The sequence below is a fragment of the Oculina patagonica genome, chromosome 4, assembly GCF_052425735.1.
Source record: "Oculina patagonica isolate OP01 chromosome 4, crgOcupat, whole genome shotgun sequence".
In the NCBI taxonomy this organism is placed as follows: domain Eukaryota; kingdom Metazoa; phylum Cnidaria; class Anthozoa; order Scleractinia; family Oculinidae; genus Oculina; species Oculina patagonica.
Window position 1 is genome coordinate 44,004,163 of NC_135761.1, and position 22,628 is coordinate 44,026,790.

The 22,628-nt window shown below is 37.1% G+C and overlaps 1 protein-coding gene and 1 pseudogene across 2 annotated transcripts in view; both read left to right on the plus strand.

Moving 5' to 3' along the window:
* The first annotated feature begins 424 nt into the window (after window positions 1-424).
* Window positions 425-11,112, plus strand: LOC144648496 (uncharacterized; annotated as a pseudogene). The gene is made up of 3 exons (XR_013569702.1): window positions 425-1,034; window positions 4,401-4,661; window positions 9,669-11,112. The product of XR_013569702.1 is annotated as an uncharacterized LOC144648496 (transcript).
* A 1,112-nt stretch (window positions 11,113-12,224) lies between these two features.
* LOC144652488 (uncharacterized) overlaps window positions 12,225-22,628 on the plus strand; it is an 81,007-nt gene continuing 70,603 nt past the window's right edge. Inside the window, exons 1-7 of the mRNA XM_078512503.1 lie at window positions 12,225-12,325; window positions 16,487-16,557; window positions 17,328-17,696; window positions 18,208-18,453; window positions 20,411-20,552; window positions 21,100-21,171; window positions 21,584-21,655. Coding sequence (XP_078368629.1) covers window positions 16,494-16,557; window positions 17,328-17,696; window positions 18,208-18,453; window positions 20,411-20,552; window positions 21,100-21,171; window positions 21,584-21,655 — 965 coding nt within the window. The 5' untranslated portion in view covers window positions 12,225-12,325; window positions 16,487-16,493. The remainder of the gene's footprint in view (window positions 12,326-16,486; window positions 16,558-17,327; window positions 17,697-18,207; window positions 18,454-20,410; window positions 20,553-21,099; window positions 21,172-21,583; window positions 21,656-22,628) is intronic.

Genomic DNA, 22,628 nt, shown 5'->3' on the forward strand with positions numbered 1-22,628 from the left:
TTGAAAACTTACATGTAAAAATAAACAAGGATATCACGACCGGCGGAGATTACGACAGATTACCAACTTAAAAAATGGCCATTTTTTCATGATGCGTTATCACGGTGACTTTGAAATGCTAAGTATAATATTTTCAAAAAGCCTACCTGCTGATTACAATATGCTAAAACTGTCAAGTCGCGGCGTCTTGGTCCGAGGTACCACGGTAACCAATTTGTCATTCTAAAAATTGTATGCTTACTTACATTCAGTTGAAAGAAATCCTTATTTTGGTGAATTCAGTATGTGTCCGATTTATGTCAATGATACCATGACAATTTTTTTAGTGCCTTTGGAAATATGTTTGTCAAATTTGTTCAGGTAAACCAATTGTTTCTTGTCACTTAAAAAGAACATCGACCTATTTGTTGTTCTTTCTTTGAAGATGTTTGGAAGCCGAAGTCTTGGTGGCTGTAACCTGTTTTGTATAACTAAACGAGTTCGAGTTCGCGTCTTCGCCGTTTTGTTGGTCGTGATTAGTTTGGTGTCCCTAGTGTTACAGCGAACTTTGCTTCTAAATTCTTCAGCTAAGACTTTTCTCGGTTTCACCACGCCGAAAATTAAAAATGAAAGCCGCGTTTTGTTCAGTAAAAATGAAGACAATAGCGTGTTACAGCGAGCTTTGCTTCTAAATTCTTCAGTTAACACTTTTATTGGTTCCATTACGCCGAGAGTTGAAAATAAAAGCCGCATTTGGCGCAGTCAAAATGAAGACGACAGCTATGTGGCATGCAAGCTTCCCGAACTGGATCCATTTCATCCCAGCGTGATCAAGTTTATAAAAGATCTTGGCAAGCTAGACTGTGAGGGATCAAACTATTCAAGCTTCGAGAACAATGTGCTTCGTATTGAAGGTGAAGACATCGTTTCGGCACAGTACAGAAAGATTGAAAGGACTCCTGGAGACGATTTTGGTGTGGTGCTAACTGACCCAGTGAATGTACAAGGCAAGACAGGGAGCCGTGTTTCAGCCTGGAGTCAGGAAGGCTTAAGAGGTATAGCTTCTGATAAATCACCATATAATTAACCAAAAGTCAGACCACAGGAAGGTAAATTTGTACTAAGCTAGAAAATATTTGCTTGTTTCCATTTATCCGTAAAGTCCAAACATTTCGTTTAAAAACCAAATTAATGAAAAGGGCGAGGACGAAGATTGTAAAAGCTGCGTTATAGCTGTTCTTATAGCTGACCGTACCTAATTGTCAGGTTTAAGAAGGAGTGAAAACTTTCCATTCGGGCTGATTTGTAAAATGTGTTTCTCGGCAGTATACACGTTGTCATAGAAAAAAAAAAAGAAAAAAAAAAAGAAAAAGGTAAATAGGGATCGATTATCGTCTCATAACTGGTAACATTTACAGAAAACTCACGAGTTTTTATCGGCACACTTTCGGGCCACTTTTTTATTCCCGGCGTAACAAGATAAATTGATTTATTCGTATTTTGAGGCCATTTGTACGAAGAAATTTGATGCATGCGCTTAATTAACTTATTTAATTTCCTCTTTTTTTTTTTTCCTTTTTCAATGACAACCCTATTGCAATTAGGTGTGTATTATTTTTTTTATCTTGTTTTTTTTTTTTCGTTCTTTGGTTGAGATAGACGGCGGAGCCTATTCCTTTTTTAATTGCATCCAACATGACGAAAAGAGGAAAGCACTTATAGCATGATTCGAAGGCACCACCGGTAATCTTGGAAGGTCATGGGTTCGACTCCCGTTGGGGGTACTCGGAAAATCTTTTTTCCGAGATTTCAACTTGAGAACACTTCTTCATTTACTTCAGAAAGAGATAGTTAATCGGTATACCATTTATGTTTAACACATAAGTAATAACAATTGAAGCTTTTTTATGCTAATAAGTTATGTACCAATTTTCATATCGCTTTTGAATATAAAATGAGTTTTATATGTATCCTTCCATAGTGATTGTTTAAAAGGAGCTGGGAACAAACCCAGCTTATGAATCTGTGATTTTGTGTCTACCTTCAACTGATTGTGGTCAATTTATTCAAAATACCAAGTAAGGAAGACATCACTTGTTTTGTTAAGTTTTTTTTTTTTTTTGAAAAAAAAAAGGAGTAATTTCTTGTCATAAAGTGTTGCCAACTGCACCGTAAAATTGACTCTTTTTATTCTGCTGACAGTGTGCGTGAGTAAAGTGGCAATGCAACTGCCATATTTATCTTTGTGCTGGCAATTTAGCTTATTCGATATCAGTTCCTCGTTTCAAGTCACCTTTCCGTATATTGTCACCAAGCAGATTTTGGAGTAAACACCAGAGAGCAAGTTGTTGGCGAACGTTTTTATTTTATGTGCTTTAAAAGCAATAAAGTAATCCCAATATTGCTAGCTTGAGATTTTATCCACTTAAACATAGTATTTTGTTAATCAATATTCATATTTTCAACCATCATGTTTAATTTAAATGTCTCCTTTTAATTTATCACTCGCCATATATTTACACTTCAAAATTTGAAACCAATTATTTTTCGCCCTCTTAAACATGATTTTCTCAGAACGTATCGAATAAATTTCCAGTTGTAAAAGATACGTGAAAGGTAACAATCTTCGATCTTAACACAGACCTTTGTTTCAGTAATCAGAAGAAATTCAAAGCCGGCTTGCTTTCTTTATGCAGTAAGTAACTATTTCTGCCAGATAATTTGGTTCATGATTTTACTTTTTTCTAAATTACTGATTTTTTAGCGAAACGTTTCTTTGAGGTTATAATTATCAATTTCATTAGCGGGCCTTAGATATGAGATAGTTAATAGCTAACAAAGTACGTGGCGCGGAGATGGCTATAACTATCTCATATTAAACAAGCGGGAGTGGGATAACTATTTTATTTTATAAAATAACTCAGTTTCTACGCGCGCTTTAATTGGTCAAATTGGTCAAAAAACCTATGTATTTTTTTACCGGCAAACTCCCGCTTTAGCCCCGACTTGGCCGCACTACGCTCGATTTCGCATGAGGACGAAGAATTAACATTAATTTAATGTCTTCTTTTGGTCTATCTGATTACTAAGGGTGGATCACAAAAATAAATTTTCCCGCCCATCACAGTTGGAGCGAAGGAACTAGGAAAAAATGAAAACGCAGAGACAAAGGTATGAGAAGGAACACAATAAACAGGTCCGCTTTCACCAGACTGGAAAAAATCTTATAAACATGGATATCGTTCCATTCAACAATTACTCGGAAATGCAATTTGAAAGGAATTAAAACTGCATCAGTTTGCTTGCAATGAAGGCTTACTTGAATTATTTTGATGGCAGAAACTTGGCAGAAAGGCTGAGTCCCGTACGCGCTTGATTTATAATTTCAGTGTCATGTGCTTTCAGTGCTTTCTGCCAATTCTGTTTTTCGGCGAAAACGAAAGAATACGGAATAAATAAATTCATAACAAATTTATAAAGCAGAGTTTGTGGAACTAACCTTTATTCTCAATACCTTCGTCAGTCTGTGAAGTTTGTAAACTTGCAAATTAAAGTTTTCGTGCAGTCTTTTACTCTCGCGATGAATGACTCCGGCCACAATTTGCTAGATTCCCACGTCAAAGAACTTTAAAATCGTTGAATACATTTTGTCCCGTGACAGTTTGCCTTTTTCCTTTCCTTTCTTTTGACTTTTAAAGCTTTAAGAGAACTTTTAAACGTTTTTGTCGCGTCGATTCGTGAGTTTTGTGTGTGAAGCTGAACCTGTGTTTTATTCTTTCAGCCGCTGTGATTGGTTTACCGCGTCATCCGATAAACTTGTTGAAAATAAGACACGACAAAAAAATAGATTCCTCTTTCTTTGACGAACGTTTTCTATAGTTATTTCATAAAAGCAATAAACCGCACTTTCTAGTGCTTTACTGGCGCTTTACTCGAAAAGCTAGTAAATCACTCGCCTGACGGCTCGTGATTTACAAGCTTTTCTCGTGTTCTCCCAACATCCCAAGTGGATTTATTACGCCAAAAAAGACCTAGAAAGTGCGGTCTATTGCTTAAAAAAAAGGCCAAGAAAGAAATTTAAAAGTTGACCTACGCGACTGTTCTCGCTGACGGGTACACCTACCAGACAAGATATTTGTGGCCCATTTTATTTTAGCTCATATACCATGGCTTGTTAACCAATCAAAACTCAGGAATTACAATAAACCATGGCTAGTTTTTAATAATGGCAAATGCTAGTTACTATTGCATAGAAAAGATTAGTTTTCGATAAATTTGGCCTCCGTTTCAAATCTGTCAACTTTTAGTTTCTCAGTTACCAACCATATTTTTGAATATAGTTTAACAGAAAAAGAAGTTCCTGTAATTAGGCCTCTTTTTTAAGCTTGGGTCTGATATTACAATCATTTTTACACCTGCAGGTGTTTTTAGCGGAAATGTATCGGTTGATACTGACTTTATACGAGTGGACGTCGTAACTTGCTCGGGAGAGACGAAGAGTGATGTACACATGCACGTCTCTCCTAAAAAGGACGTTCTTGGGCGGCAAATGAAGCCTGGTGGTATTCCACTGAATGTTGCATTGATTATGTTTGACTCCACATCAGCTGCTAATTTTAGACGAAAAATGCCAAATAGTTTGGAATATCTGACAAAGAATCTGAACTCTATCTTACTTCAAGGTGAGTTGACTTAATCAGACTACGTTTCCTTAATATCCCTTTGAAGTGTGTTTACTTAAGAGCTATATTCGGAGAGTTTGGAGAATCGAAAGAAACTCGCCCAAATTCGAATTTTTTTTATTTCGCCAAAACATTGCTTTAGGTGAACTTATTCGAGGAAAAATAGTTTTAAGTTTCAGCGTTTTATTTTACGGGCGAAATTTGAAAAGTTTTGAAGTGTTTGAAATTTGGATACAATGGCCGTTTTCGCCGCTTTGAAGGTTCAAATTTTCACACTTCTTTGAGAAAACAGCGGAGGCGTTAAAACAATCCTATTAAAACGAAACTAAGCACAAATATTATTTTACCCTTACACTTTAAAGCCGTGTAATAATTTGCTCAAATTGTTATTTGTAGCTTTTGAACTGGGCGTATTAATTCAGTCGCCATTTGTGTCTCGCCCACGAAGGACAAAATAAGGCCAACCTTGACTGCTGTAAATGGCCACTGGTATATATCATTTGGTCAAAATATTTACATGTTTAGAAACCATTGTTATTGGTCTTTACACCAGCAAAGTTTCAGCTCTGGGAATCCAATATTTTTCCGTCAGTAAAATAAACTGTCATGGCATATTAGCGAGTTGTATTTTATGCAAATTACACGGTTAAAATACATTTCACAATGAAATCACTAACAAGAATGAACGACTCACCGCTACTTATCCTTGTTTATGCTGCTGAGCATTTGCTGACGATATCACTTCAACTTCCAGTGTCCTGCTGAGTCTTTTGACAAAATATATCCGGTGATGATGAACTTGCACGAGCGTAAACCAACGACCACTTCATCAATAAACTCGACAGCAGGAAATTTGATATCCGCGAATTGACATCTGAGTGGCGCTGATTTGCCCGGTTTTCATCGCTCTCTTTAAAAGTCTTATGAAAACATGGTAAACTATGCACTCCTAACTGCAAAATAATCAGTTTTTATCGATACATTGACGACTTCCAGGAGAATTATTTGTTTAGAAATGCGTGAGCGAAGAAATCGGACTGACCTTTGAATTGACCCCCGCGTCGTCACGTTACTTCCTTTCGTCACGCGTTGAATTAAAAATGTAAAAATTGAAAGAGTGACATATCACATATAAGATACCTTGTTAAAAGATCGTAACACTACACTTGTCTAGATTGCGAAAAATAGCAAAGTCTTTTATTAGAACTTTTTCTGTTAAACAATTACAATGTTTTTAAAATACCTCCGAAAGTAAAATGATTATAAACTTGAACTAATGTTGTGACTATCTTCTGTATCTCACTTCGACTCGCTTCTGCTGTCGAAGAAGTATTTATTACCTCCATAGGTCATGTTGTGTCGGAGAAAATAAATGTTAATTTTTTTTTTAAATAAAAGGCAATAAGGAAACATGAAATCCGCAGCGCGTATTTGTATACCGTGCTGTTAGATTCATTTTTATGTGGACGTGATTATAGCGTGCACATAAAATCTTCTATGCACGTCTAAATAAAAAGTATATAAGTATGAATTTGTAACAATGAGGAACTGATTATCTCCCTTTTTAAGCTATCGGTCCCACAAGCACTTTAATAAGCGTTTTAATTGGCAGCAACGCAAACCTGTAATCAGTCACGCTTTGCGTCGCTAGCTATATTTTTGTCGTTGCTTTATCCTTTTAATTTCCAGTCTAAAAATCAAATCTATTTTCAGTCTTACGGTTCTTTTTCCTTATTTCACATTTGGCCACATTCTACACAGCATTCGCTTTTATAGAGAGCCTTCTAAAGTAGCCAGGTGACAGACATACGCACAATCGCATACGCCGGAAAAGACGAGTACACGGTTTCTTTTGGAATGAGTGATAATTGGCGCAATTCCTTCCTATAAAATTTTATAGTTTAGCCGGGTGCTGTAAAATACACATAACATCGGAACAAAATGATGGAGAAGGCATTTTCGAGATTCTTGATCCAAAAAAACTTCCTCGGCGGACCTCCTCCGCCAATAACATCTCGAAAATGATCACTTTAGATTGACCAAGCCTACAGCAATTCAAAAAGCTGGCTACGCCCCTCAAAGGGTATTAGAAAAACGGACACTTTCATACACGTCCAATCAGCAAAGCAAAAGAAGATCTTATACAAGAGTCGGATAACAAGGCTGTACAGTAACCTTGTATTTCTGTTTCGAAATATCAATACCAATAAAAAAATAAAATATATGCATGATTCTTTAGTTTTTAAGCAGCTCCGCAGGGGCGGATCCAGGATTTTTCTTAGGAGGGGGTGCAAAGTAACTGACTAGACTCGACCGGTGACAAAACAAACTTTAACAACGAATACGAAAGGGTACCTTTTTTAAAAGGGCCAGGATTTCACAAGTTTAGGTATACGAAAAGGCATGGAAATCTGTCATTTAGGTTTTTAAAAGGGTCTTTAATTAAAATATTTCGAACAGTTGCAATTTATGGCTCTACATGAAAACGACAAGACAACGTCGTGTTCTAAGTGTAGTGCCAGGTCTTTCAGGTGTATGAAAGGGATACCTTTATCAGTAAAAGGTATACGAAAAGGGTTTAATTTCTGTCAAGGTGGTATATAAAGGGATAAGGAGTTAGCCTTCGGAGCGGAGCCTCCCCGTATAAAGCTTTTTGGGGTATCCCGCCCACCCAGGCATAGCGATCCTGCAACCTTCTGTCGGTATTCTGACTCCTGAAAATATCTGTCAACAGGAGTGATGCGAACACAACCTGTCCAAACATAGAGAAGCAATGAACACGCTGTAAACAGTGTAAGCTGGTTAGACCTTTTAGCATCCAAAACAAGCACGCTTCTCGCGTGGGCGTGCGCGAGGTTCGCGTTTGCCGCTTGCTCCATTTCCGCTGTTCTGTCAGCAAGAAAACTGAGAAAATCCGGGCACGATTGATGACAAGATGCTCATAAGAAGACAAAGTGAAGCGTTACCTGCTCTAGCTAACAACAACTTCCATTCACTATCAAGGGAATATTAATCATCTCCACTTAGGCCGTATAACTGACGATGTCCCGTGATGTCTCTATTACAATCTCTCAATGATAAATATTCTTCTTGGCCCGGATAGTCCCTGCTTGATCCACAGGCGGTCGCGTCATCCAGTAAAGCGGAGAAACCACACGATGAAGATGCCATACGCAAAAGTAGGTCCAAAAACAAACCATTTCCACAGTCCACTAACCAGCCGTAATTTATTGTAGCCCGTAGCCTTGTTGCGAAAGTTATAATTTGATTAGTAGTAAAACTACGACATGTGCGATGTTGCAACTTCCTGAAACATGTACATATAATAATATAATTATGAAAAACCTCCAAAAGCTTTGTTAACTTTTTTTCTAATCAAGAATAAGTGTACTGTTTATACAATCTTTTGAAAATCTTTTCATTTGTTTCATTTTAAATACCGTGACGGAAGGAAGTAACGTGACGACGCGGGGGTCAATTCAAAGGTCAGTCCGATTTCTTCGCTCACGCATTTCTAAACAAATAATTCTCCTGGAAGTCGTCAATGTATCGATAAAAACTGATTATTTTGCAGTTAGAAGTGCATAGTTTACCATGTTTTCAAAAGACTTTTAAAGAGAGCGATGAAAACTGGGCAAATCAGCGCCACTCAGATGTCAATTCGCGGATATCAAATTCTGCTGTCGAGTTTATTGGTGAAGTGGCCGTTGGTTAACGCTCATGCAAGTTCATCATCACCGGATATATTTTGTCAAAGACTCAGCAGGACACTGGAAGTTGAAGTGATATCGTCAGCAAATGCTCAGCAACATAAACAAGGATAAGTAGCGGTGAGTCGTTCATTCTTGTTAGTGATTCATTGTGAAATGTATTTTAACCGTGTAATTTGCATAAAATACAACTCGCTAATATGCCATGACAGTTTATTTTACTGACGAAAAAATATTGGATTCCCAGAGCTGAAACTTTCCTGGTGTAAAGACCAATAACAAAGGTTTTTAAACATGTAAATATTTTGACCAAATGATATATACCAGTGGCCATTTACAGTAGTCAAGGTTGGCCTTATTTTGTCCTTCGTGGGCGAGACACAAATGGCGACTGAATTAATACGCCCAGTTCAAAAGCTACAAATAACAATTTGAGCAAATTATTACACGGCTTTAAAGTGTAAGGGTAAAATAATATTTGTGCTTAGTTTCGTTTTAATAGGATTGTTTAAGCGCCTCTGCTGTTTTCTCAAAGAAGTGTGAAAATTTGAACCTTCAAAGCGGCGAAAACGGCCATTGTATCCAAATTTCAAACACTTCAAAACTTTTTAAATTTCGCCCGTAAAATAAAACGCTGAAACTTAAAACTATTTTTCCTCGAATAAGTTCAGCTAAAGCAATGTTTTGGCGAAATAAAAAAAAAATCGAATTAGGGCGAGTTTCTTTCGATTCTCCAAACTCTCCGAATATAGCTCTTAATCTCGTTCTCAAAAACAGTCTATTTGAACTTGTCTTTCAAAAAGGGCAGACTAATAGAGTAACTCTTACAGACTAATAATTGACTGACTGACTGACTGTCAGACTGAGTGACAGAATGACTGACAGAATGAAAGACAAAGAGACTGACCGACTGATTTACTGGCAGACTTACAGACTAATACTGATAAACTGACAGACTTGCAGCTCAGAGACAGACAAACAGACAAACAGACAGACAGACTGAATGATGGACAGACTGAATAACTGACTGACTGAGTAACTTGCATATCAATTTATACCAACACGCACTATATTAATAAACGAAACCGTGGTGGTTTAAGTGCTCTGCGAGGTTGGCAAGCAGCCATTGAATGTATTTGACTGAAAAGTATCGGGCTGCCAAGTTTTGGAACATTTTTAATGATAAATTTTAATAAAAATCTTCAAACAGTAAAACGTACTATAATCATTCTTGGGAACAAGGGCATTCATTGCGTTTAAGTGACACTTGGTCGTGCATCCCTTTTTTGATTGACAGGTGAGACAATCGTAGGAGATGGTACCACCGCTCAGCTATCAGCATTGTTAACTGGAATTGAAGAGAAAGAGCAACCAGAAGCTCGACGGAGAAAGGGCTCGTCTCAGCCAGTTGACAATTGGCGGTGGATTTTTAAAGACTACAAAGAGAAAGGATATGCTACGATGTTTTCCGAAGACTCGCCACAACTTGCATCTTTTAATTACCGTCTGAGCGGTTTCCAAGATCCACCAACAGACCATTACGCGAGGCCTTTCTGGCTGGAAGCACTCACCATCATGAGAGGATTTAAACTTGTGCATTAACAGCCGAGCATCTCATGACGTGTCTTTGAAATACTTGTTAAGTTTTTTTCGCGGATACAAGGACAGACCAAAGTTTGCCTTCTCATCTCACGCTGAGATTTCACACAGTTCCGTGAACACGGTTGGTTATGGAGACGACGATCTGAAATCTTTCTTGCAGACGATGGAGAAAGAATCACATCTAGAAAATACTATGTTGATCATTTTTGCCGACCATGGACCGCGGTTTTCTAATTTCAGAAAAACAATCCAAGGAAAACTGGAAGAACGCTTTCCATTCATGTCAATCACGACACCAAAATGGTTTCCTGGTAAATACCCAGACCTCTACAATAACCTAGTTCATAATTCCCGCGTGCTTACATCGCCCTTTGATGTTTATGCTACCTTACGTCACATCCTATCATATCCGGAATATCCAAGCGGGATTGTAATCGGCCAAAGCTTGCTTAGCCGGATTGACGAGAAAAATCGCACGTGCGCAAGTGCAGGTGTTGAAGATCATTGGTGTCCCTGCCTTGATTTGGAAGAAGTGCCCAGTGATGAGCCAGTGGTTAACGAACTAGCGAAATTTGTGGTGCAACACATGAATGATCTGACGTCAGAAAATGATGAACTAACAAGGTTATGCCATCGGTTGGTTTTAAAGGAAGTTAAAAGCGCATTCCGGGAGATGCCAAAAGAAGCCATGCAGAGATTTCGGGGCAGCAAAAATGGCGCTGGTGACGCCTGCGATGCTTGTGAAGCGGTGTTGGGTGAAAAATCCAAAAACACACTTGAAAGAGATACGTTGTATCAACTACAACTTATAACATCCCCTAATGAGGGATTTTACGAGGCTTCTGTTCGGGTTAACAAGGGTATTCCTTCAGTTGTAGGAGATATCAGTCGGATTGACGCTTACAAAGATCAGCCATATTGTATTATGGAAACGTTTCCTCTTTTGCGAAAGTACTGTTATTGTTCCCCGAAAACTTCCGTAAAAGAACAGTGAAAAAGTTTTACTTATTCTTGGGAACGCAACCATGTTAAGTGTGTAGCACACTTCACATTTATTTTACTGCGTCAAAATAGTGTTGAGAATTGTTGTTGTTTAATTCTCTTGAGAATTGTTGTTGAATTCGCCAAATAATAAAAGTTCTTGAGTATAGATCTGAAACAATGCTAACAACTTCGGTGTACAAAGAAGTAAGTTACCTGTTAGTTGCGGAAAATTTGAGAGTAATTACATCGATGTGGCTTTAATTCAACTAAAATGAACACTGAACACGGAGCATTGGAATTTTAAAGGGTGGTTTTACTGTGTCGTTGAAAAAAAAAATCGTTTCGAGCCTCCGAAGGAAACATACGAAAACTGAGAGAAGGCCCTCTTGTGTCACGTTCCCAGGTAGGATTTCGCCCTGTTTTCCTGTATCTTGAGATTTTTAAACTGTTTTTTCCTCGTATCACACACCCCTTAACGACTTCTGCTATTTTTTGAAAATTTTGAAATACCATGTGATTCTCGCTGCCACCGATGCACCAGCCCAACATGGAGTGGAATGCGAAAGTTCTCCACACAGTACACCCCCACCCCCACCCCCAAAATAAAGCTTTTAGCTTTTAGTTTATTATCAGCTAAACGTTGATGAGGTGTTTTCACTGCAGCTGTTTACATAACGCGATACGATTGTCTTTTCAAGAAAATATGAGGGCTTTTTAATTTATGAGTTACTAGAGCTTTTATGTTCTGTCGGAGCAAGAACTAAAGTTACCGGCTGACAAATGTTGACGAATAAAATAGTTAAGGTTATGTCACACGGGACGATTTTTTAACAGCAATTTTAATTATTGATTTTTTAATCTATATTGCTTTTAAAAAGTTGTCCCGTGTAACATTGTTGCGACAACCTTATGTTCCACGAGTCGATTTTTAAGTTTTTTTAAAGAAGTTAAACACCTGCAACATGTTGCCGCAACAAAATCTTGCCGTTAAACTGAGCGTTACATGTAAGCGTGACATGTAGCACGATAGTAATTTTTATCGATTCAAACGCAGCAACGTTGTGTTGAAAACCGTCATTAAAATTGTCTCGAGTAACATGACTACAAACATCGTACAACTTATCGTAGTGAAGAAAAAAGCCCTAAAGTGTGGAACATAAATTTACCTCTCAAAATAGTCACTTAAGCTACCCCGAATAGTAAACAAGCGCTTGTCATATAAATTATTCATTCAAGTCACATTATTCGCCAACCATTAACTAATATTCCACATTTTACCAGCGCTGTATCTTTGTAATTCGAGTACCTCCGAGGTATGGCAAAGCGGGGACACTTTTAGTGCAGAGGATTATTGAATTCTACAGTGGTGTAAGTCTAGCGCAAGTCTTTGTCTAAATCGATTTAACTCTGCACGCAAATATTGCTTGCATGAGAGTGCTTTTGTTATTCTATGTGTGGACATCTTTGTTTGGATACTAAGAAACTTCACTCAATTTAGTATTTTAATGCAGGCATTTTTCTGCCTAGAATAGCCGATGTACATCCAAACGCGCTTCTCAAAAAGGTGCAGTGCTTAAAGGTGCCTGGGTGCAGTTATTTTTACGTTATGCCGTCTTAAAAAATAATTTTGTAGCAGGTTGTAAAACTGTAGGTTTAAGAATAATTACTGGCGTCAAGCTGAGCAGTTTTATCACGTTTTTCTTTCGGCAGGGGCAGAGTGACTGTTTATCATTTTGCCTGAAAGAGGTTAGTACACACTGTGCAAAAAATTAAATTGAACAAAAAAGCTGTTGGAATAGTCAAAAGATCGAACGAAGGCTTCATTTGTAATTATCGTGCGAAGAAGCAATTTACATTTTAGCGAAATGTTCTTTGAAGAGTGAAAAATATTGTTAAACATATTGCCAAATTTCATTTTGTTTAGATATCAATAAAGCCTTTTCCATATTACTAACTTAGCCGAGAGACGGAGAGAATTTTATTCAACAAATAAAAAAAAAAAAAAAAACAGTTCTGGCTAGATATTCTTATACTGTGAAAAGCACTCAAGTAAGGGGGAATTTATTATTGAACTAAACGAACTTGACAACGTCACAAACATGACTTATGATGTTCTTCAAATTAATTCACGGACAAAAATTACAATATAAAATTGTCACCTTGAGTCGATTTATAACGCAATTTTAAAGATTCGTACAACAATGTTACGCGTTTTATGTACATTTCGCCGATCAAAGATATATTAAAAATAAGGTTAAAAGCTGTTAAAAATATGAATTAACGTTTTCGATCAATGTGATCATCATCAGAGTGAAAAGCTGCATTAAGCTGGGTGTCTTTATAGTTTAGGCTTAACCGTTACGTAATGCCAGTTCCTCATGGGGAAAAAAGTTAGGTCAAATGATTGGGCTTGTTTGTAAAGTTCTGGATGGAACGTGCGATGTAAAACGCTTCTTTTACTCTCCTATTCATCCATGAATAAGTGGCCATGGTGCATAGTTTGTAAATTTAAGCCTCAAAAAACTAGAACAATATTCAAACTAACAAAAGTAATACCCAAGCAGCAGGGTGCGTCGGTTAAACCATAGTTTACAAATGAAGAACGTTTGACGTTTCGTTTGGCACGTTTACGTGCAAGAAGACATAAAATATGCAAAACAACGGCTGTTGGTAAAACCCGTGACGGTCAAATTTGATAAAACACGTGACGGCTATGTCCGTGATGGATCCGTGACATATCCATGACGGATAGATTCTTACATATTTTTCTAGATATTATATTATAGATACTTATAGACTGATCTATGGAAAGGAGAAATAGCTAGTTATGGGTCCTACAATAGATAGAGTGAGTCAATTTCGTGAAATCCGTGACGACTAGAAGTTCCGTGACGGTTTTTTGCAGTGACTCTCCCCAACAAAGCAAGGGTGAAAAATAACGGGGCGAGAGTCAAAAAACAAATAACAAACAGCAAACTTTGCATTCTGTAGTGTTTATTATCTTGTAAAAGTTTTCTCTGGAATTTCGATAACGATTTCCCTCACGAAGATATGGACCAAAAACTATAACCTAACATTAAGCTTTCTAAGCTCAGTAATGTTAACATTTTAGGACTGTCACAAACTACGTTACGTTAAAGTCTGATCATTCAAAGGCTTATCAGAATTAACTATAGCTATCTGGGTTGGTGTGACCGCAAAGACGACCGTAATTAGTACATTTAAGTATGCCGTTTGTAACTAAAGGCTATCCAGAACTAACCGTAGTTAGCGGCGTTTATAATACTACCGCCAATGTAATGCAGGCAAATGTTGCTTGCATGAGAGAGCTTTTGTTGTTCTATATGTAAACATGTTTGGTTTTTATCTTCCGATGCTGTGAAATGGTACTTGTTATTTTTTTCTTTGTTTGTGAGCGGGGGGTATTCTACAAATCCTGCGATCTAATTGGTTCCGGGAGCGGGCGGTATTCTGCCATCCTGCTCGCTAACAGTGGGTGGTTTCCGTTGCGAGATGAGTCGTCGAGTGCCGTGTATTTTCTGCGAAAAATCATTTTGCCGTGTTGTACGAAAGAACACGTGAAAGAATTGATCTGTAAAATCGAAATAGCTGCTTACCAACCGTTGTTTATGTGAAAGGACAAACTATAAAAGCAATTAAAGGCTTCGAAGTTCTTCAAAAGGCGAGTATTCATTCCTTTATCGACAAGATCGAGTTCTAGTTTCGTAGTTCGTGGTTCTTTGTGCATTTAGCATTGCCGATACCGGTAAGCTGAACCGGTTTTACACTTCAATTTTGTGTAAAAACTATCTTTTTTATCGGCCACTTTTTGCAAAACAAAACACTCGTTGCCATAATTCAAGAAAATGAGATTCTTTTATTAAAAACAGTCAAAATAATTTTCGCAATATTGTGCCGTACGTTCAAACTACGCATTTCATTTAGTTTCACTCTCGCACTGTTTTATATCACAAAGAAATTCTGCTGGGAATCAACGCAGAATTTATTATGTATAGCGTTTAGTGTATAGCTATACCGAAATTGTCTTTCGGTCAAATGGTATTTTTTTAGTGAGAGAAATTAATATCCTACGAACAGAGTTCTTTTCATAACATTCATCGACAAGCCGGAATCAACGTTTAGTTTTGTCAGTGATAATGCTTTGGCTCGATTTTACATTTATTATATATTTACTACTTCAATTTCTTTAATTGAATCTCTTCAGTGTAAATTTAATATGCTGAAACTTTCTGTGGGTGCAGTTCATTTAAGCGATTCATTTAAGTGATTCCACGGCATGGAAGTTGTGATTGCCATAGCTTCCATTTCGCGGGAAAAGATTGCATCAAGACACTAGAGTATAGTGCTAATTATATATTGGGGACATAATAGTTCCCCATACATAACATTCCTACCCGATGATTCAACAGGCAATCTTTTCCCGCGAAATGGAAGCTATGGCAATCACAACTACCATGCCGTGGAATCACTTATTATAAAGGGGTTCAATTCTCTTAACTAAAAATCTAAAAGCAGCGTGTTTATCCGAAAATTTCGTCATCGTCGTGTAGTTTTAAGAACGCAGAATTCCGAGATGCCCTCCTACTTTTTAGTGCTGAAATGCAAATTTTTGTACCACGATTTTCAACTGGCCCACATGGGGATTGTAAGTGAGATAAAACAAAGAACGACCAAGTCAACAAACAACCTCCAAACAATGAAGCAAGAACAATAGCTCCGACCGGCGCGGGAATATTCGATCGCCACGATTTCATTGCCATTTCCGTGATGGTTTTATTTCATAACAAACACCACATATTGACACCAAGAACCTTTCTGGAGAAATTTTCGCTGCTTTAAAGACACAACTTAGAAAGCCTTTTTTTCATTACTGTTTAAAAAAATAATCGAACTCTCTCACTGGTCCCATGTTGTTATTGTTTTGGCAATTTCACGAAGAAAGGAGCTGCTCAAATGACTTCCACCCCGATGATTGCTTTGCAAGTTGTGAGAGCATCGCTCAGATTTCATATAAGAGAATGTATGGGAAGGTGGTTCCCCCCCCCCCCCCCCCCCCTGGATCAAGCGAACAGCTTCATCTCTAATTATCGTGCTGGCAAGCAAATTACATTCTAGCGAAATTTTCTTAAAATAACTTTACAGTGATAAATATTATAAAACAAATTGCCAAATTTTACTTTGTTTTATTATGAATGATGACTTTTTTTGTCATTCCTTACTTGGCCACGAGAGACAGGGAGAATTATATTAGCAAACAAAGAACTGAAGGTTACAAAAAAGATTTGCATTTTGTAAAATAGGTACGCATTGCATTTTGTTTCAGTGTTACCTGATGCTGTGTGTTATTGTGAATTTCAGTGTGTCATTAGGGGAAGAGAAATGTTTATTTTGTAGTTATTGGTAAATATTATTAAATGGCTTGCCTTTATGATATGTAAATATATGTCACCTTTTATCCTGCCTAAACATTAAACTAAAAATTTAAATGTGCTATAAACTGTCTTGCAGAACGATAATGATGCATCAGATGTCAGTTCCAAAGCTACTGGTTTTACTTGTTTATGTGTTGTATGCAAAAGGTAGACTTTTAATTTATTTATTGGTCAATTTATTTTTTTTTGCTCAAAATATTCTAATTTATAGCATACCTAGCAGAGCAGGTGAATTAAATTCAATATATGTAAGTGTGTACCATAACCCAAAAGTTCACGCTAGTCAGTATATAGCGTGAGCAAATCGCTTCGACAGACCTTTTTTATGTTCGTATGAGATGTGGGGCTGATCTTGCTGTACATTATCACCGGCAATGTAATAAAACAATTGGTCAGCACGCTTGTAGCAGTGCAGTATCTAGCTACGGTGCACGCAGGAAGTTTGGAGAGCACTCAAGAAGCTTGAACCAAACCAGCATTTGTTTTCTATACCATTAGCTTAGATTTTCGCTTTCTACGATTAAACTGATGACGTCACTTCTTTTTTGCGCCGATAAAATGTAAACGGACGGTACAGCTAAACACGCAGTAAGATGCTTTGATTGTGTGCATGTTAACTCTCCGCTGGAGATTTTCCTTAATTTTTAATATGTCTGTTGAGACTTTCAGTTTACACATCCACTCAAAGGGTAGTGTGTCATCATCATCATCATCATCATCATCATCATCATCATCATCATCATCATCATCATCGTGTCTCGTTGTCCAGTAGGTGCATAAGGCCGTAACGCTAGTGTGTAATTTTATTTTATCATGTAAACCTTTCAACTTGAGTCAACACTCATTGTAATAGTTGCCTTGTGTATCGACCAAACGTATAGTAACCGTTCATTATTTTCTTTTTAATTTGAATATAGGTGCGAGATCTGCACCATGTTCCTTCAAATTTGAAGGTTCAAAGGGTACCATCAGTTTTCGTCGCTCCGGGAGTATAACTGACTGCAACTGGTTGATAACAGCGCCAGTCAACCACAGCATTTCCTTGACATTTGCCACATTTGAGTTATACTACGAAGTTGGTGATGTAGAGAAAAAAGAGGTAGCAAATCAACTGAAAGTCTGGGACGGTAAAAATGAAAATGCGACCTTCCTTGGGAGTTTTCGTGGCACAAAAAGACCATTTTCTTTGCATTCTAGCGGTCGCAGTCTTCTTCTACGACTTATCGTTGACAAAGATGTGCCTCTTGGTAACTTTGAGGGTTCATACATTGCTACGACTACCAAAGGTACAGTATAAATAGTGATAATTTAATACATCAATAGTAAGAAGAGTTTTAATAAATTTAATTTATATCATGTCATGTCATGTTGTATAAGGAATTTTAAACCATCGGGCTGGATACTAAAAGCCCATGGTCGCGGGTGCTTGCAAATGGTGGTCGCATTTGATTACTCTACGATGTATGCAAACGCAGTTTTCAAAATTTCTAGAGCCATTATACGGCTGACTGCTCCCCTTTCAAATTAATACAGCAAAATGTTAGAAGGTGCTTAATGGAATATAATGGAATGACTGTGCAATGAAGTAGCCTGAGAAAGCAGAACGATTTCAGGCTGTTATTTCACAGTTGGTGAAACAAGAGCCGAAAAGGAAGATGTAAAATTTCTTTCTCTCTTGACACAGGCTTTTCGTGGTAACATGACAATGCGACCAATTAAGAAATATTTTAGTAAGAATCGTATTCGTATAATATACTTGCTGTGTCTTTGTAAAAAATGGTCCCTCTTCCATTCTAGAAAAACCCAAAGTGAAGATACCAGCTGCTGATGTGATAGCTCTGTACAATTTAGGCTTCTGGTTATGGTGTTCAGCAGAGGGAACTCCGCCTGTAAATGTAGCAATAATGAAAAACAACATAGTTCTAACAAACAGCACAGGTTTTGCTATGGTGCAAGTTTATTCTGAGGCCGGTACGTACAGGTGCGTTGCAAGTAATGAGGCTGGAATGGACGCCAAGGACATACAGGTCAATTTTACAAAAGGTAAGTTAAACTTAATTTCATTAGGCGCCCTTTGTGCCCTTTGTGAGATTAGCTTTGTCTAATTAATTAAGCAATTACAATGTCTAATCTAGTCTAATCACCAACCTAGGCCAGTCAAAATGGCTGCCTACAATGTTCGTTTTTCTACAAGTGCACAAATGGTGAATATTTGTTTTCTTCGTCCATGTTGCAAGATCTGTAAAATATCAATCTCTTTGCGAAGAATCAGAGTATGTACACGTTTTCTTTTCGCAAGTTTAGTTGTAAATTTTCTAATTTGCGGGATTTCGAACAATATACAGGACTTGAAAGTTTTCATGGAAACGGTTCGTAGTGCGAAATACCGACCAAGAAAGAACTAATATAATCAGAACGCTCACATTTACCTAAGGCTGGTTTTGCCATATAATCAGAACGTTTATACGTTTGTCTCATGACAGAATCGCTTTGAATTGTTGATCACAACGTTCCGACTGCAATACTGCTAGTCTTCATCAGGCGATGAGGTCGATTGTTTGCATGTTGTTATTTGTATTATATTGGTTCACAGCTATTGGTCCATTTCGATCCTCATTATTATTCCTACTGTAAGATATTGTTCCCTTATAGGTCCACTTTGTTGTTGATCGGTATCCAAGCCTCAGGAATTTCAATTCCATCATCTCTATTGATGTGATTATGATGAAATCTTATTTGTATAGCCTCTCTGTCCCTACGTGCGTACCAGTCTTACCTTCTTTCCAAATAGGAAGATGCCCCGTTTCGCTGGGTTGCTCTAAAACTGCGGATGTCTGTGTACGAGCAAGCCGTATGTCTCACATCGACCCCCCTGTTCCTCCGATATATACTTTTTCCATAAACGTTCATCTTTTCTATCTAACACCACGATGAAAAATAAACAAATCTTTAATGACAAAAATCAAACATTATTTCAGCCAATAAAGTCAAACAATTGAGGTACATAATGATTTCATATGACATGTTTATTTTTATCGTAAATACTCTTTTTCTTTGGCCATCGTAGTTTAACTAAAAATAACACGCAAACTGCGGTGATGAACATAACGGACAAAAGAATTGTTAGAAAAAATTGACCTTTTATTTGACGTTTCGTATGTTTCAACATACATCTTCAGAAGCTAGAAGTAACCGTTACAATGAAAGTACAACTAAATCTAAATTCGAAAAATAATAGGATTGACAGATGACGAAAAACAGATGACGAAAAAATAATAATAATAATAATAAAATAAAATACAATGAAATAACAATTTGCACAAAACAAATAATGCAAACCAGTAAAGATAAAGTTTTTCGCTGCCCACATTATCATTCAGGGCAGGTTTTAAATCTCTTTTCAGTTAAGTCTCCTTTATTTTGCAATGGATATCTGACCGTCCCCTTGCTAATATGTCGAAATGGTCCCATTTTAAATTATGACCAGTTGACGTGACGTGGTCTGCGCGACTCTTGCTTGTGATCGCTTTGAAATGTTCAGTTTTTCTGTCATGTAGTCTACGTGTTGTTTTTCCGATGTAGAAATCTTGGCAGTCCCAACAATTAGCCTTATATACAACCTTTGACAACTGAGAACGGTTGAGCCTGTCTTTGTATGGAAAAAAAGACTTGATGCGATGATTGCTTTGGAAAATGACCCATCCATACAATTTATTGATGCATGCCTTCAACTGCTTGGTGATAACATTGCTTTGCAAACTTTAAAAAGGTAGAATCAATATAATTTCCTTTTTGGGGACAGTAGTGGTTTGTTCCCTTTGTCTGTTTTGTTGTCTCTTCAGAACATCGTTAATGTTGTAATTAACAACTGAAAAAGTAATAGAGCCTCACCCCTTCCCCAACCTTTCACCTCACCAAAAAAATCGGTATGAATAGGGTTCTGTGATTAAACAGAACACTGCAATAAACCATGCTTTAATTTCTCTACTTTTAATTTCAGTTTGTGACAAGCAATGTACGGGTCGTGGCGAAGATGAACCAATAGCTGGTGAAAGGCCACAAAATTACTTTCAATGCTCGTCAGCAACTTATCCTAAAAACATTTTTAAATGTTCGCCACAGGCAACAATTTTCACACAAATGTAAGTTTAATCAAACTTACCTCTCAATTAATCTTCCTGAGAAAGTAATTTACACGAAAGCTTTATTTAAGTATAATATGTCAGAACTTAAACCTTTAACCCTATTCAGATCGGGGGAGGGTGGGGGGGGCTGACTTTTAACGTTTATAACGTTTTCAAGATTTAACCAAACGTTTGTCAGTGGGTAGCTGCAATTTTGGCAGACGCTTTCAAATATCAATTGCAGGGCATTTTCTATGTCCTGAGTCTGGGCTTAACTTTATAACAGCATAACAATCTCAAGAATCAAAAGACATTGTCATGTAACGGACCCTTTAAAAATCTTTGATGTTAGCCTTAACCTATGCCTTCTTACTATCAACGCACCAAGTACCGTTGGATTGCTTTTGTAAGAAATCTATTTATCTTTTCTTTCAGGAGAAAGATAAAAAAAAGTTTATTTGTAGACTTCAAATATAATAATATTTTACTGTAACGAAATCCAAGTAAATCTAAAAATGTTTTCAGCTAAATTAATAAAACAACACAAAAACTGTTTCCCTTTTAGAAATCTTAGTGAAAACAAGATTCGTGAAATACCAGCGAACAGCTTTCATAATATGGGCAGTTTAAAACTTTTGTAAGTATACCACAGAAAGAATGTAAGTTATCTTCTAAGTTAAATACTGTGAATTGATTAATGCTTAGGTCGTTTAACTTAAATTACAATTTCTTTTAACAGTATACATGAAGAGGAGTGAGGGTTATTGGGAAGGGGGGCGAGGGGGTGGGCATCTTCCATTGTCTTTTTCGATGCCAAGTAAAACATACCACAATTCTAAAACTATTATTATTCTTCACTGTCGACCCCGTATGTCTTCCAAATTACACTGTACAACTTTTACTTTTCAAAGCTACAAAAAATACGATTTATGCAATAAATATCCCAAAGACAACACCTTACTTTTTAACAACCAATACATTATGTAAGACTCGAGAGTATTTTATGACAAACACGAATGCCTTCTTGGTGTTCTTGATTTGTTCCATAGAGGCCTTTGGCGGAATGAAATACGTGCCTTCAGTTCAGATGTGTTCCGTGATCTGAGAGAACTTCGAGAATTGTAAGTTTAACCGTTCTACTCCATGAACCGAGGATGTCATCCTTACGATAAGTGTGTGTTTTTTTATTTTTTTTTTCACATGCATGAAATGCAAACACGATTAATTAACTGCCACAATTAATCTTTTATTCTTCATCTGGAGAACTGCTTAACTTGTACTCAACTTTTCTGATTTCAGATCTCTTAATTCTTTCTTTTCCATTATGTTTTTGCTATTGACCTCCTAAAGCTAGGTATAATAGCTATGCAACGCTTTCGAGTGGTATACTATGGAATATCAAATCACACGAGCCAATTATACCGAGAAAATACAAGTGTCAATTGGAGTATTCCATATTATTAAAAAATAGCAATGGTATATTGCAATTCCTGCGTTTTGATTGGTTAACAGGCAATGGTATATGAGTTCATATACCATTGACCACAAATATGGTAGCCGATACGCGTCAAAGAAAATAGCTGGAGAGCTCAAATATTGCAATTCTTTGGGCGTTTTTTAATAAAACAATAATTCCACTTGCGCTTGTTGGATATGAGATCGTTATAGCCAACTCGGCACTACGCGCCTCGTTGACTATCTACCATGTCATATCCAACGCGCGCTCGTGGAATAATTGTTAAGTATACCACGAGAAAGTGTTGTGTATGTACCTATCTTATACCATGCCATAAAAATATACTTACTAAATTTTGTCAAGAATAAGATCGCATCGCACAATGGAAAGGTTGGGTTGAATACTGTCAAATATACAACGGTTTTTCTACATTCTGATTGGCTGTAGTTTTTATGGTATGGTACAAAGATGCATATACATCTTATTTCAGTAAAACTTGTAATTGATGCTTCTTGTCTTTATAAACTGTACGTGGTAAACAGATTCACCGCCCTGTTTTCCAAAACTCAGTGAGCATTAGAAATGTCGAAAAAGAGAGAAATACAGTATCTGTAAACATAACAGAGCAAATTATAAGT